The 17138-nt window shown below is 40.0% G+C and overlaps 1 protein-coding gene across 4 annotated transcripts in view; it reads right to left on the bottom strand.

Annotated features, from left to right (window-relative positions):
• The window catches only part of usp6nl (USP6 N-terminal like), a 121423-nt gene that overhangs the window by 39159 nt on the left and 65126 nt on the right, over positions 1 to 17138 (bottom strand). For all 4 annotated transcript variants that reach the window (XM_055653422.1, XM_055653425.1, XM_055653424.1 and 1 more), the window contains exons 5-8: positions 15848 to 15887; positions 14396 to 14476; positions 4565 to 4672; positions 2908 to 3017 (exon numbers count right to left, since the gene is read on the bottom strand). In XM_055653422.1, the coding sequence (XP_055509397.1) occupies positions 2908 to 3017; positions 4565 to 4672; positions 14396 to 14476; positions 15848 to 15887 (339 nt within the window). The remainder of the gene's footprint in view (positions 1 to 2907; positions 3018 to 4564; positions 4673 to 14395; positions 14477 to 15847; positions 15888 to 17138) is intronic.

Here is a 17138-nt window from a genome sequence, read left to right as displayed (position 1 = left end):
GCCGATATCTTCTTTGCAATTTAGAATCATTCGATTAAAAGTACACATTTGCTCTTCAACATGGCAACTATGATAGTGTTTCAAATTTAATATAATACTTTTTAGCATTAACCTTTTTGTCCCTATTTGCACTACCCTTTTCAAAAGAAGCTGGAAATGAGAAACTGCAGCTGCTGGTTAATACACAAAAGTTGAAAGTTGTCGAGTAACTCAGCAGGTCAGGCAGCATCTCAGGAGAACGTGGATAGGTGATGTTTCCAGTTTCTCGACATCTGAAACATCATCGATCCACATTCGCTAGAGAGTCTGTCTGACCTGCTGACTACTCCAGCACTTTGTGTCCTTGAGCAAATATTGATTTCCTTTAACCTACAACCTTTGCAATATTGTTGATAAACCTCAGTTGTACAGGGCCCTAGCGCGACCGCACCTGGAGTATTGTGTGCAGTTTTGGTCTCCAAATTTGAGGAAGGACATTCTTAATATTGAGGGAGTGCAGCATAGGTTCACCAGGTTAATTCCCGGGATGGCGGGACTGTCATATGTTAATAGAATGGAGCAGCTGTGCTTGTATACACTGGAATTTAGGATGAGAGGGGAACTTATTGAAACATAAAATTATTAAGGGATTGGACATGCTAGAGGCAGGAAACATGTTCCCGATGTTGGGGGAGTGCAGAACAAGGGGCCACAATTTAAGAATAAGGGGTAGGCCATTTAGAACAGAGATAAGGAAAAACTTTTTCACCCAGAGTGTTGTGAATCTGTGGAATTCTCTGCCTCAGAAGACAGTGGAGGCCAATTCTCTGGATGCTTTCAAGAAAGAGCTCTTAAAGATAGCGGAGTCAGGAGATATGCGGAGAAGGCAAGAACAGGATACTGATTGTGGATGACCAGCCATGAACATATTGAATGGCGGTGCTGGCTCGAAGGGCCTATTGAAGGCAATGGAGACCTCAAAGCATTAGAAATATAAAAGTATTGAAATGGGTTAAATATCCTATTACAGTGCAGTAGCAGAAAATTACATGTTCAAAGAGTCAGATTGTAATCCCAATACCTACATTTAATTCCACACACATTCCCAACCGAGATGCACATCCATGATAACTGAAGACTGATTCTTAGTTTAGTTTAGAGATCCAGCGTGGAAACAGGCCCTTCGGCCCACCAAGTCCACGTCAACCAGCGATCCCTGTACACTGGCACTATCCCACACACTAGGGACAATTTTCAAAAGCCAATTAACCTAAAAACCTGGACATCTTTGGAGTGTGGGAGGAAACCGGAGATCCTGGAGAAAACCCATGCAATTACAGGGAGAACGTACAAACAAGCTGTAGTCCTGTAGCAGGATGGGACCCGGGTCTCTACCGCTGTGCCACATTTGCACATTCTACCTGTAACCACATGTGTTCCCCCAGGTGGTCCAGTGTCCTCCCATATTCTGAATACGAGCGTGTTTGTAGGTTAATTTGCACGCTGTAAAATTGCCCCTAGCATGCAGGGAGTGGATGAGAAAGTGGGATAACATAGAATTAGTGTGAATGGGTGATCAATATTGAATTAGATTCAGTGAGCTGAGGGGTCTGTTTCCTTACTGCATTCTCTTTTATATCTTTGTTCCAAGAATCAGTCTTATAAAGAGTTTATTTCTGCTAACTTGAAATAATTGTCGATATATTGCTACTGACAACACTATGGTTTTTTCATTACACAGAGATGGAAGTAAAACTAAACAGAGGCAACAGACTGAGGATTAGAAGGGGCAAAGATTAATGTTAATTAGCATCCTGGCAGACTGAATGCCACCCACCAGTATCCTTGTCACAACATTGAGGTCACCAATATTCACTGTTCAAAAACACTCCGAACACAAAATACAGCAAGCACAGAAAGGAATTTTTAAAATGAAACTTAGAAACCAATGGTAATAAGATGAAATTACAATATTAAAAATAAGTAAAAGGACAACTGTGGCTTCAAAATTCTTCCGAGAAAAATTACCGAATAACGCGCAGTGGCGCAGCTAATAGAGGCACCCCTCAAAGCGCCAGAGATCTGCGTTAGATCCTGACCTTGGGCGCTGTCTGTGCGGAGTTTACACGTTCTCATGTCATTGCGTGGGTTTCTTCCAGGTGGTCCGGTGTCTTCCCACATTCTGAAAACGAGCGGGTTTGTAGGCTAATTGGCACGCTGTAAAATTGCTCCTAGCTTGCAGCTAGTGTGAATGGGTGAACAATATTGAATTGGACTCCGTGAGCTGAGAGGTCGGTTTCCTTACTGTATCTCTAACCTCTATATAAATATTCTAGAGCAGCAGCACACCAATTTACATCAGCAGCTCACAGAAGGATCAGGCTCCAACCACTGCAATGGGGAACTACATATCCAGTCAGATGCACACCAAAGGGGTAAAATACGAACACATAGACCATAAACTATGACCCAATCTTACACACCGTATGTAGCTATTTCATGAAGTAGTTTGAAAAACTCAAACTTGATGAAGGAACTCAGAATAAAAGGATGTGTCTTTAGAAAGGAGAGGAGAGGGGTGGTGAATCTGTGGAATTCAATGCCATGGATGGCTGTGGAGGCCAAGTCAATGGATATTTTTAAGGCAGAGATAGATAGAATCTTGACTGGTATGGGTGTCAGGGCTTATGGCGAGATGGCAGGAGAATGGGGTTAAGAGAGAAAGATAGATTAGCCATGATTGAATGGCAGAGTAGACTTGATGGGCCGAATGGCCTAATTCTGCTTCTACCACTTATGAACCATGTAAAGGCCGGAAGCACTTATGTGAGTGGGAAAAGTCAATGTGGAAAATATTATACCGATTGTGACAAACATATTGTAATTAAGTGAACAGCAATTCTGAACAGATAAGATAAAATTCCTTACTTGACTCCATATCTTTCCCTGAACATGATATGGTCCCTGTAAGTACGGTTCACGTCAAGGTCGATTTGCCTGATATCAGGAGATATTGCCCGCGCTCGGTTCTTGAGTTTCTTGGTATTTCAAAGAAAGTTAGAGAGAAGATAAATAAATTTATAATTTAACCACAATATTCTTAAAGAGATAAAGCAAAGCTAATATAGTTACAGTGACACAACTGCACAAAATACATTTTACTGGTAACTGCAAACATTTTATTTTTGACAGACTCTGCACCAATAAGTAAATGTCTGCTTAATCGATTTAGAAGCATTCACATTTTATGAAAAGCTTCAGTGCAACTAAAATGTAGTTTTAATATAGTGTTCTTTGCCGATTATCTCGGCTTGTACTCGCTAGAATTTAGAAGATTGAGGGGGGATCTTATAGAAACTTACAAAATTCTTAAGGGGTTGGACAGGCTAGATGCAGGAAGATTGTTCCCGATGTTGGGGAAGTCCAGAACAAGGGGTCACAGTTTAAGGGTAAAGGGGAAATCCTTTAGAACCTAGATGAGAAAACACATTTTTCACACAGAGTGGTGAATCTCTGGAATTCTCTGCCACAGAAGGTAGTTGAGGCCAGTCCATTGGCTATATTTAAGAGAGAATTAGATGTGGCCCTTGTGGCTAAAGGGATCAGGGGGTATGGAGAGAAGGCAGGTACAGGATACCGAGTTGGATGATCAGTCATGATCATATTGAATGGCGGTGCAGGCTCGAAGGGCCGAATGGCCTACTCCTGCACCTATTTTCTATGTTTCTATCTCCCAGCAGTGGGCAGCACAGTGGCACTGTGGTAGAGCTGCTGCCTTACATACAGCACCAGAGACCCGGGTTTCATCCTGACAATGGGTGCTGTCTGTTCGGAGTTTGCACGTTTTTCCTGTGACTACGTAGGTTTTCTCCAGGTGCTCTGGTTTGCTCCCACGCTCCAAGCATGTACCGACCGGTTTAAGGGTAATTTTCTTCAGTAAAAAAAAATTGCAAATTGTCCCTCGTGTGCAGGGTAGAGCTAGTGAGTAGGATAATCACTAGTTGGTGCAGACTCAGTGAGCTGAAGGGCCTGTTTCCACACTGTATCTCTAAAGTCTGAAGCAAAGTATTGTCAGTGATGCACGCTGTTAAATGTCCATGAGCCTCAGTCACCCTTCACATATCCTGCACTAGTCCGTAATTATTGATGGAATGTATTCTTGAGACCGGGGCTGCCTGGTTGGTAGTGGGAAAGAAAAGGTACTGCAATCCAAATCTGTTTTTTCCTTTAACGTTAACATATACTGACAGACAGAAATATAGAAAATAGGTGCAGGAGGAGACCATTCGGCCCTTCGAGCCAGCAGCGCCATTCATTGCGATCATGGCTGATCTATACTGACAGAGTTTCAACTAAATCCCCAGCCGAGTGATGGGGTAAACTTACAAACTAGCAAATGAAGTGAAAAGGTTTGAAATTATCCATTTAACAATTAAAGACTCGTTATCAAGATGCCTGCAGAAAAACAAAGAAATCCAGAACAACAATTTTATTTTTCTCCAGGATTTCAAAAATGAACGAAAATTTAAAAATTGCTATTTTGCTTCAATTTGGTTAGAAGTATCAAAAATTGTTGCAAACTTACATCATACAAGTCTTTTTTCTCCAGTTTTATTTTTTGTATTTCCAGAATCAACGACCAGACCTCTCCCCTCAGTTGCAATGGGACTCCCTTATAAATTCTCCGCACCACCTGAGAATCAAAACAAAAATAATGTCTCCCTTGGCGCCATTTTGTACTGTAAAATTACAAATCCAGGGCAAAATACTTAAAATGCAAAATATCCATATGCTATTTTTGGCCATTAACTAAATTGATCAATAGACCAATATCTGGAAAATATTAAACGCAACCTGACAATATTCAGGCAATTGGTCTCAAAGAACATTATTCCATTTCCTATGTTGGAATGCTGCAAATTAACAATCTATGAAATAACTTGAGTACTCTTGATATTTTTTCTAATTGTGAAATTAGAAAATGGCAACTTTTCCAACCACAGAGTTTATATTAGGTTGCTACCACTTCATAGCCAAAGATGCTTACAGGAAAAGAGAAACAAAGAACTGCAGATGCTGGTTTATGCCAAAGACAGACACAAAGAAGGGTCCCGATGCAAAACGTCACCCATCCTTTTTTCTCCAGAGATGCTGCCTGACCTGCTGAGTTAATACAGTACTTTGTGTCTATCTTTGCATGTACAAACAGTTCAGCATGAGTAGCGTTTGCATTTCCTAGGCTGGTAAGAGGCAGAGGCAGGGACAGGGCAGGGTGTGGTGGGTGGAAAGAGAGAGGAGTTAAGCAATCAAACAGCAGTGCGGGTATGAAATGCAGATTAAGCTCTCAGTGTACTCAGTGATAACTAATTCAGCTGGGTTGGAAAAAAAAGTGTATGCAACCTCAAATGTACTGATCAATGCAGCCACACAACACATGATCACACAAGGCATTTAAACTTCCATTATATGTCCTATACCTTTTGTTTTCTGGAACGGTTCTACTGATATTGACATTTTTAACTTGAGGTTCCTGTTTGAACGCAGTACCAGGTTTTCGTAACTCCGATGAGTTACTCCCTACTTTGTCTTTTTTGTAAACTAGCAAATGGAGTTCCTCGTTTCTACATTTAGTAAATGCTTGTGACTTAGAGTTAGTTATCTATTTAACTTCTCCAAGGATAACATATTGAATCATTGTATGTCTGCACCAGATTTTCAGTAGCATTGTGCTGAATTGGTCCTTGCTGAATTGGTCCTTCCTGCATGAATTAGTCCGCTCACTCACCATTAAAGGCCGGAAAACGTAAATGATTCTCAATTCCCTAATTCACTTATTGAAAAAAATGGTACAGGTTGCAAAAGGCCTTGGTTAGACGACACACAAGAATATGAGAGTAAGAAACAGGAATGGCCAAAAGGCTGATGAAAGTTGTTCCGTCATCCAATTAAATATTCTGACGTTGGTCTTGGCTCCACTTCCCTCCCTACCTATTCACCATAACCTCCAACTTCCCCAACAACCACAATTCTCAGTACATATCTTGAACCTGAACAGACTCAATAAATCATCCTTTGGTGCTCTTCAGAACAGAGAAGAAATTCCTACTCCTCTCCATTTTAAATGTTTACCTCCTTTTCTAAAACAATGGCCTCATAGTTTGAGTAGGAGAGCAGGATCACTGAGAAAATACACGTGGCTGTGGTAGCGAGTCGCTTTATTCTCAGACTATTTTCAATGTCCTTCTGATTAATTTACTGATTGTATGCCTCCTTGTCACCTTCCTCTCAGCTAACAATGAACCCGTCTTCATTGAAGGAATTGTGGTGGAGATAGTCAACAGCTTCATAAGGTCGTAAGTGATAGGAGTAGAATTAGGCCATTCGGCCCATCAAGTCTACTCCGCCATTCAATAATGACTGATCTATCTCCCTCCTAACCCCATTCTCCTGCCTTCTCCCCATAACCTCTGATGGCTGTACTAATCAAGATTCTATTTATCTCTGCCATAAAAATATCCACTGACTTGGCCTCCACAGCCATCTGTGGCAAAGAATTCCACAGATTCACCACCCTCTGACCAAAGAAATTTCTCATCTCCTTCCTAAAAGAGCATCGCATAATTCTGAGGCGATGACCTCTAATCTTAGACTCTCCTACAAATGGAAATATCCTCTCCACATCCACTCTATCCAAGCCTTTCACTATTCTGTATGTTTCAATGAGGTCCCCCTTTAGTCATCTAAACTCCAACAAGTACAGGCCCAGTGCTGACAAATGCTCATCATAGGTTAACCTTCTAATTACTGGGATCATTCTTGTAAAATCCTTCGGGTTCTTAGGTGTGCATATCTCGCCAAATATTCTATTGAATTTCGACAGATTAGAGAGCAGACTGGTTGTATCACAGTCTGGTTCAGCAATTCAATTGCCCAGAAACAAAGGAGACTAGTACTAGACACTGCCCAGTCCACCACATGTATCGACCTCCCCACTATCGAAGGGACCTATAAGGAGGCGTTGCCTCAAAAAGGCAGCCAATATAAAAGACACACAACACACTAGCCATGCCCTAAAGTTGCGGCTACCATCGGGAATGGGTTACAGGAGCCTGAAACCTTATGACCACAAGGTTCAAGAACAGCTTCTTCCCAGCAATAATCAGGCTCTTGAATACTACACAACAGTAACCTCAGCAACTATGATCCTGTATGGACTGTCTTTGGTTGTACTACAGACTGCTGTTTTCTCACTATTATGGTTGCTTTACATAATGGTTACAAATTTATTGCTGTTTTGACTATTGCATATCATCCGTGTACTATTGCGTTTATAGGCCCGTTTAGCTGCAGCAATGGATAAATTAATTGTTCCGTAGCCAATACATATGACAAATAAAAATTCAACTCTTGATCAAATCAGTTTAGAAAATCTAAAGGCACTAGATCTAATACTCTTTTATCCACTCTACTCATTACCTCATAAAAAGAAAACCAATAAACATGTCATTATTTCCTTTTCATAAAACTTTGGTTCCTCTCTAAAATCTCTATAAATAAATTAATTTCTATATTTCCTTAAATTTCTATTTTTAGCAAAAACATTTTTTTTTTAAAACCCCTCCAAAATTACATTAAGTGCTTTAAGCAAAGTAACAGCCTGCAGAATAATTGTGCGGAAATTAATATTACGTGAATAAATGTGTAAGTCTAGTTCAGTGTCTATTATGCAGTTATCCTTATTGACTTGGGCAAAGTGCAGATCAAATTATTCATTTCTCACTGCCAGAGACCAGAAACATTTGCTGGCCTTTATTGCCACATAGACCAGTGACCCAGACGCCAATGGAACATATGGTCACAATAAGATCATCCAACTTGAAACTGGGACCAACATGGTTTGCAGGCTCTGTTATACACTGTTTTGGGTGCATATTTAATAACCAAGTGGGGAAGGAACATAGGTATCGAAGTTAAACCTGTTACGCTCATCAATGATATTGCTTGTTTTTTTTTTTCTGGCAGAAGCTCAATAATCAAAGTTTTATAAAGGACCCTAATACAGAAAAGCCTCTCTTTAAAACAAAATGTCATGGGATAATTAAATCATGAAGTGTCCCTAAATGCTTCCTATTAAGAAAACATTTAACTAATAACCTCTTCGTAAAACCAACCACAAATGAACAATACAGAGGATAAATCACTGTGACAAATGCAGTTAAGATGGTAGCATTATTATTTTTCTAAATTGTTATTTCTAAGCGAGACTAAACAAATATCAGGATTTAATATTGAGGGAATGGAAATTAGATTTCTAAAAGTAAATTACAAGAAATAAGATGACAGGCATGTTTTTTTTTAAAGCTAAAGCTAAACTGCCTCAAAAAATAAAAGCACAAAATAATTTGGAATATTGGAAAAACTGAGCAATTTTTCTTTTCGTTTACTTTTGGCAGTCTGAAGTTGTTAGCATCTGGAAGCAGTCAACCTTTCCTTTTAACATGGAACCTGAGATATTTTAAGGCAACGTGTTTGAATTTAGCTGCAAGTGATTAAAAATTATAATGAGGTGTATGATCGATGAGTAAAGGTTAAGTTCTAATGTATAACTACGGTTTATGATTCCAAGGCAGAATTATGGAGATAAACATCATCAATAACCTGAACCATCTGTACATCATAACAAAGGCAACTGGATTTTATTTTATCCAGGACAATTATTACTGCCATTTGCGGCCTATAAAATCACGAGGAGAATAGATCAGGTGAATGCACAGTGTCTTTTACCTAGTGGGGGAATCAAAAACAAGAGGACATGCGTTAAAGATGAGAGGAGCAAGATTTAATGTGAACCTGTGGGGCAATATTTTCACTCAGAGGGTGGTGGATTTTTGGAACGAGCTGCCAGACAAAGTAATTGAGCCAGGTGCAATAACAAAATTTGAAAGACATTTGAACTTGGACAGGTACGTGGATAGGAAAGGTTTAGAGGGATATGGGCCAAACGCAGGCAAATGGGACTGATCTAGATGGGGTATCTTGGTCGGCATGGATTAGTTGGACTGAATGTGTGTACGACTCTCTGACTTTAAAACTATAAATTCGATTTGCACTGAATTAGGAGAAGTACATTTAAAAAAATATATATTTTAGAAATGTCAAAGATTAACATAGGACTGTATCAATATTGCAGTGTTTACTACCAATGTGATCTGGCAGTGATTAGCACATGGCATCGGTCAGTGGCATTCTAGCACAGCTAACGCAGCTGACAGTTTCTAGGAGAATCAACCACTCGCTGAGAACACTTGGCTATTAAAACAACCAGATGTCAGCAAATTTAAACATGCCAGGATTTTTTAATAAATTATACTTGAAATGAATAAAAACTTTTCATAGATTTTAGACCAATTCATAAACATTTCTTTTTAAGTCATCACATTAAACTTTTGTGCAGAGGAGCCAAAAACAATGAAAAATGAAAGAAAACTATAAAAACATTAGAGGAATGGATCGTGTAGACACAGAGTTTCTTGCCCAGTCGGGGAAACGAGAACCAAAGGATACAGATTTAAGGTGAAGGGGGAAAGATTTATTAAGAATCTGAGGGTATGGAACGAGCTGCCAGAGGAAGTAGTTGAGGCAGGGACTGTTGCAACGTTGAAGATACAATTAGACAGGTACATTGATAGGAAAGGTTTGGAGGGATATGGGCCAAGCGCAGGCAGGTGGGACTAGTATAGATTGGGACATGTTAGTTGTTGTGGGCAAGTTGTGCTGAAGGGCCTGTTTCCACACTGTCTGACACCAAAATGAAAAGAATCCAAGAACTGCTCAAACATATTTCATAACTAATTGCCCTTTCATAGCCAATATAGATGCTCAAAATTGCTGTTCATTGACATTGCAAAATGTAAAAACCCTCTAAATTGTTTGGAAGAATTTCATTTTTAGCAGTTAATTTTCAATTCATATTCAGAATTGAGAACCAGCACATTATTCCAATAAAGATCTCCAAAATTAAATTGCCTAGGTATATTGATCAAAATCAATTGGCTTGGACTTTCATCGGAGTAACCAAAACATGCCATTCCTTCTCTGCAAGTGGCACCTTTGCCATTAGGGCCAGCACTGGCCTGGTCAGCAAGGCCTTGGAAAGCCAGTGCTTAGTGGGGTGTTTAAAGGGGCAGAATGGTGACGCAGCAGTAGAGTTGCTGCCTTACAGCGCCAGAGACCCGGCTTCGATCCTGACGACAGGTGCTGTCTGTACAGAGTTTGCACGCTCTTCCCGTGAATAATGGGTAGGCCATTTAGAACGGAGAAGAGGAAAAACTTTTTCACCCAGAGAATTGTGAATCTGTGGAATTCTCTGCCTCAGAAGGCAGTGGAGGCCAATTCTCTGGATGCTTTCAAGAGAGAGTTAGATGGAGCTCTTAAAGTTAGCAGAGTGAAGGGATATGGGGGAAAAGGCTGGAAAGGGGTGCTGTTTGTGCATGATCAGCCATGATCACAGTGAATGGCAGTGCTGGCTCGAGGGGCCGAATGGCCTACTCCTGCTCCTATTGTCTATTGACCGTGTGGATTTTCTCCGAGATTTTCAGTTTCCTCCCACACTCCAAAGATGTGCAGGTGTGTAGGTTAATTGGCTTGGGTTTGTATACTTGATATAAGTGTAAATTGCCCCGAGTGTGTGTAGGCTTATATTAATGTGCGGGGATCGCTGGTCGGTACGAACTCGGTGGACTGAAGGACCTGTTTCCATGCTGCATCCCTAAAACTAAAAAACTCAACTTTGCAGCCTGAAATATAGTGGATATGAACAATCTCAGTCCACAGAAATGTCATAGAGTGATACAGCACAGAAACAATATTGATCCACACTCTGGCTTCCTGTTCATTACAGTTATCACTCTCAAGTGCATGCTACATTTCCCACACTTCTGGTCTCACCTTTGTCCTCACCTTCTCCTCTACCAGCCCCCACTTCATAAGCTGTAGTTCTTCGCTCCGATTGCCAATGGCTAGTGAGACTTCATCCATCAGAATAGTGACAGATCCATTCAGTTAATGTATAATTAAGGGATCTATTATATGATGCAATGTTCTCAACTCCGCCATGTGGCAAACTGGATTATTTAAACAAATTAGGTCCTATCAATTTCAATTTGGCTATAACATTTGCACCCGTGTACAATATATGGAGACTGAACCTCACTAAATTTGCCAGGTTTCATTAAACTCTAATCTAGAATATCCAGAGTTGTCTGTGGACTACGGTCAACTTATTATCCATCATTGTTGCAGCAATTCAATCATTGATTTTAATAAACTATTATGAAAGTAATTTTCAAATGTAATTCTATTGTGCTGTAATGCAGAGAGCTACATTCTGCTCCCTGGATCTCTCCCTTCACTCTACCTCTTCTACTTGTGTTTGGCTCAATTATATTTAAGTATAGTATTATCTGATTTGGTTGGATAGCATGCAAACCTAAGCTTTTCACTGTATCTGTACAGGACAATAATAAATCTACATAAACATTATTTTGCCAGGAAAGAGTACTACTTCTGATCACAAAGCTTCACCATGTCTCATTGAAACCCACTGGGATGCCACCTTACTTAGTTTATTTCACTACTTCATGTGCTTAAGCATATTTATTTAAGTAATGTTTCCAAGATTAGTGTTGAGGAAAAATCTGTTTTGCAATTTCTTGGAATTGAAATGAAACTGCCGAGATTAAATCACACAAAACATTTATAGACGGAATACAGAATAGAGGATGGGGGCCGTTCTTCCATCTACAATAGAATTTAATCCAGGGTGCAAAAGAGACAATAAAAATTGTTCACCATCGGTTAGCATTGGTAATCCTAACCCTCATGTTACACTTGTTTCAAAGGATTACAACCAAAACACACGAGTTCCAACAGTCAAACCGCAAGTGCAAGCTGGCTCTGCAAGATCAGCTCTTCCCTCAAAAGGTCTCAACACTGCCAAATATCACATCTCTGTACACAAGCAAACTACGTTTGACTTGGGCAACGAGAAACATATGCCACACCAATTATGCCAAGTAAGCTGGCCCACAAATCATTAGACAGTCGAACAAGGCATAAGCAATCTTTTGCATTGGAAGGATTTTCAGAATTGCAACATTCATATATGAAAGGTGTGAAGGGGGAATAAATTTAAGAATAAAAAACAAAGGAGGGATAAACTCAATAAAATGCAAGTGAACTGCCGAGCAATGACTGCTTGAGTCAAACAATTTTGAACAAGCTTAACTATAAATGTGACATTCATTTCTGATAATTACGAAGAATCCACTGTTCTGTTTTATCCACGCCTCTAGCTTGTTAAACTGATAATTTACCAATTGGAGCCGACTAATGAGGGATAAATGGACTAAATTTTTTAATTGGAACCATTTATGTGGAAATAATTATATCCAAAGGGGTTTACCTTTAGAAAAGTACATTGTTATTCATGGGTAAACAAAATTCAGTCATGCTGGCTTACATCACCTGAGCCAATCCTACAGGTAGCGAAGTTGCTGCTCTCCAGGTTGGATAAAAATCAATTTCCATGACTATTACGAATTAAGTCAGGAAAATATTTACAGAAGAGTATTGCGCCATTAACTTCTGCAGAATTCTCATTGTGAAGAAAAACAATCATCGACCAGAGTAAATTTGCCTTTGAGCTCAGATCATAGAGCATGGAAATCAAACCACAGAACAAACTAATGCCCAGTGCAAATATTAATCACAGCAAAGGGAATTGGTAAAAACATTGTACTTTTCTATGCTGTTATGGAGTGCTTCTTATTCCTCAACATAAATCCTTCTCGCAAAGCAATATACTGGAAATCTTCAACAACACAATGCAAAATTATTCAAGACCACTTATTTAATTTAACCTCAACCCCATTCTTCACTAACATATTTACAACAGCATAAGATTCTTAGGTCGACACAGTGGGGCAGCGATAGAGTTGCTGCCTTACAGCACCGGATTCAATCCTGAGTGCTGTCTGTACGGAGTTTGTATGTTCTCCCCATGACCGGGTGGGTATTCCCCCAGTGACCCTGTTTCCTCCCATACTCCAAAGACATGCAGGTTTGTAGCTTAATTAGCTTAGTACAACTGTAAATTGTCCCTCGTGTCCCTTAGGATAGTGTTAGTATGCGGGGATTGCTGGTCTGCGCAGACACGGTGGGCCGAAGGGCGTGTTTCTGCGCTGTACCTCGAAACTAAAATTGCTTATGCTTCAGATCAATGCCAAAATTTCATGATTAGACATGAAAAAGCATTCAAACTGCGAGGTTGCATGATAACCCATGTCATTGTGTGTAATGTATGAGCTGATCCTTCTGTGCGATACCTTCCCTCGGACGAAGGCAGTATAGCAGGACAGATTAACATACAGCAGCATATTGGCAAGTAGACAGCAAATGCTGCAACTTTTATCATTTGATCAAGGCCACTGCACTACTTCTGTAGTCAAGCTGCAAATATATATTCTGCCATTGTTGGAATAAATAGCTCTTTCTTTAAACAAGGGCAGGTATTGGATAGGAAGGGTTTAATGAACAATGGCCCAAATGGGGCTCTTCCAGAATGCCAACTTGGTCACCAGAGCCAAGGTGGGTCAAAGAGCCTGTTTCCACACTGCAAAGCTCTGTGGCTAGCTCCAAGGAGATCAAAACTATGTACAGTACACTAGAATTGTACTACACTCCAGTCCAATCAGTCTGAAGGGTTTAGGCCCAAAACGTTGCCTATTTCCTTCGCTCCATAGATGCTGTCTCACCCGCTGAGTTCCTCCAGCATTTGTGTCTACCTACAGTACACTAGATGTGATCTTACTAATTCCTTAATACTTTCAATAAGACTTCACCACTTTCATATTCCTACCCACGAAATCAAAGACAGCATTAATTCCTCTTCCCAAGTAACAGCTGCACCTTTAAGCTAGCCTTTTGTATAAGACGTGTCTGAAGGAACTGCAGATGCTGGTTTAAATTAGACATGAACAAGGATTCAAACTGTGAGGTTGCATGATGTCATCGTGTGTAATGTATGAGCTGGTTGAAGATAGACACAAAATGTTGGGAGTAGCGCAGCAGGCCAGGCAACATCTCTGGAGAAGGGTCTCAACCCGAAACGTCACCCATTCCTTCTCTCCAGAGATGATGCCTGAGTTACTCCAGCATTTTGTGTCTACCCTTTGTATGAGAAGCTAGCTTTTAGCATATGCAGTATGAGGACCCCAAACCCTTTTTGTGCTACAGCTTTCTACATTGAAGGAATAATCTGTTTAAATTAAAATTTTAAATTAAATATTCTTCCTTCCAACCTGAACAAATTCACATTTTCCCACAATATACTTTTGCTATCTTATGGCACACTTACCTTTTCACTATTCTTGTATTTGTCCCAGCTTTTCAACATTTTTAACCATTTTCCTGTTCTTTCTATTTCAATTTGTTTTAGCTGTAAAAACAAGTGAACAATTCATTATTATGCAATAAATGTAGTCAAGATTCAGAAAAACTATTCCAAATTATACGTTATACAAACTTCAGGTTCCTATTCAATCTTTCCCTCTGTCCTCTGCATCTTGATTTCCCCCACTCTAGGTAAGACTCTGTGCATTCATAGTTTCTATTCCCCTCATAACATTATAAACATCAATAAGATCACTCCTCACCTCCTGCGCTCCAAGGAATAAAGTCTTAGTCTGTCCAACCTCTCCTTGTAGCTCAGACACTCAGGTCCTGGCAACATCCTTCTTCCCCACTGTATCCCACTACTGGCAGCTGTTTTTGAAACCTCACATTTTAGAATTTTTCCCGAAACTGTTTCACATCTCAAATTCCGCTCTTCCTGAAAGTAATTCTCTAAAAAACACCCTTTTGACAATGAGCATCCATTTGGTTTTGGTCAGGTTTCATAGAAACATAAAAAATAGGTGCAGGAGTAGGCCATTCGGCCCTTCGAGCCTGCACCGCCATTCAATATGATCATGGCTGATCATCCAACTCAGTATCCTGTTCCTGCCTTCTCTCCATACCCCCTGATCCCTTTAGCCACAAGGGCCACATCTAACTCCCTCTTATCCCTTATATCACCCTCACCAATGCAGCATAACATAATTGTGTAACTGTGTAAAATATATTTTACATTTTATAAATCGAGAATGATTAACAACATGAAACTTTTAATGAGATCAAGAGAGAGACTAGGACCTTCCTGGTTAATGCATATCAACGAATCATTGGTGCACGTGACAATTAGTCATTGATCATTTTCTAAAATAGTTTTAATTAATCCGCTTTGAAAGTTACATATCATCTGGTTTGCAAAAAATGTAACTTAACTTAATAAGTAACTGTAACTTAAACTTAGATTGCAAAAGTCTGTTAAGTTAACAACCTTAATTTTCTACATGCAGCCGAATCTGTCCCACTGTAAGAAACTTCTAATAGCAAAAGGAATGTACTCATTGTAAGAATTCCCCTTAAAATAATTTGAAGACTTCAGTGAAACAAAATGACATAATTAAATAAGTAATGTCTATTCCCATTTGCCACATTTAATGGCAAAGTAACTTGACTCCTCGCATTACTTAACATGGGACATAGACAGAATCACAAGGGCCTGCCATCAAAATATAATTTACCACCTGACTATTGTGTCAGCAATAATAATGAACATTGAAATACGACTTAAAATGATGTGCAACCACTGTTGAATGGCTCATAATTCTTCACATCTGCTACTTGGAGAATTCAACTACAACAAAATTGCCTTGACTCCCCTATTTACTTGCGATTGCAGGAGTGAAATATAGCTATCACTTACCCTTTCTTCTATAGCATCAGGCATTGGTAGCTCCTTCGCACTGTTATACAAAACAAAATAACAATCACATCCACGGCACACACTTCACCAGTATGAACAACATCAAATATAAAAATGTTTATTGTACCAACACAAAAATAATCTAATCTTTTATGTCATGCTCAATTATTAAAAAGGTAAAGGTTTGACCCACTCAAATGCACCACACATTCCATACAAAACCGTTTTATTTTCTTACAAGGGGACAAGGGGAGCATGGGGATTCAATGATTTACAGATGTTCTACATGGATTTTTGTTCTTTTGCAGTTGATTCTTTGGACTACCGGTTTGGAGATTTTTCAGCATAACAACATGCATTCCAAGGTCCACCCATCATGTAATTTATAATACTTCCTCACATGCCATTTTAACTGTTGTGCATTCTTCAAGATTACTTCAAAGTGCCCTAGCAGTAGATGAACAGAGAACAACCCAAATATCCGTCGACTACCTCTCCAGTCTCCTAGGAAGAATCGTGGGAAGAACTCTTGTCATCATCTCTGCAAGCTCCATCAAGCACCAATTAAGCAGCACCACCATCATCCCAATATTACTGACTACTCTGTTCTCACCACTACCACCTCTATCTCAACATGCAGAACCAACACAAGTAAGCTGCACATATGGACCATTGGCCCCGTGTGCCTGGTTTTTCCACACTTGTCATTCGCACTTCTCCCCTCGGGCAGAAGATGCAAAAAGCATTATTCAGGAACACCTTCTATCTGCTAACAAACTTCTGAACCATCCTCCCATAAGCTAAGGTGCAATCTCAATCCTCCAAACTATCTCATTGCAGACCTTGGACTGTTTCCTCTTATAACTGTAACACTCTAATGCTGTAATACTATATTTTATTTAGCTTAGAGATACAGTGCAGAAACAAGCCCTTTGGCCCACCGAGTCCGCGTGGCCCAGCGATCACCCCACACACTAGCACTATCCGACACACTAGGGACAATTTATAATTTTACCTAAGCCAATTAACAGCAATGTACAAACCTGTACATCTTTGCGTGTGGGAGGAAACCGGAGCACCCGGAGAAAACCCACGCAGTCACAGGGAGAACGTACAAATTCCGCCGAGACAGCACCCATAGTCAAGATCGAACCTGGGTTTCTGGCGCTGTAAGGCAGCAACTCTACCGCTACACCACTGAATGTTTCTCTTTGTACTACCTGTTGTACGTGTATGGCTTGATTGTACTCGTGTATTATATGAGCTGATTTGAGTTGATGGCGCACAACAT

The sequence above is a fragment of the Leucoraja erinacea genome, chromosome 22 (assembly GCF_028641065.1).
Source record: "Leucoraja erinacea ecotype New England chromosome 22, Leri_hhj_1, whole genome shotgun sequence".
Taxonomy (NCBI): Eukaryota; Metazoa; Chordata; class Chondrichthyes; order Rajiformes; family Rajidae; genus Leucoraja; species Leucoraja erinaceus.
Note: the sequence above shows the minus strand (reverse complement) of the source record. Positions and strands in the feature narration are given on the sequence as shown.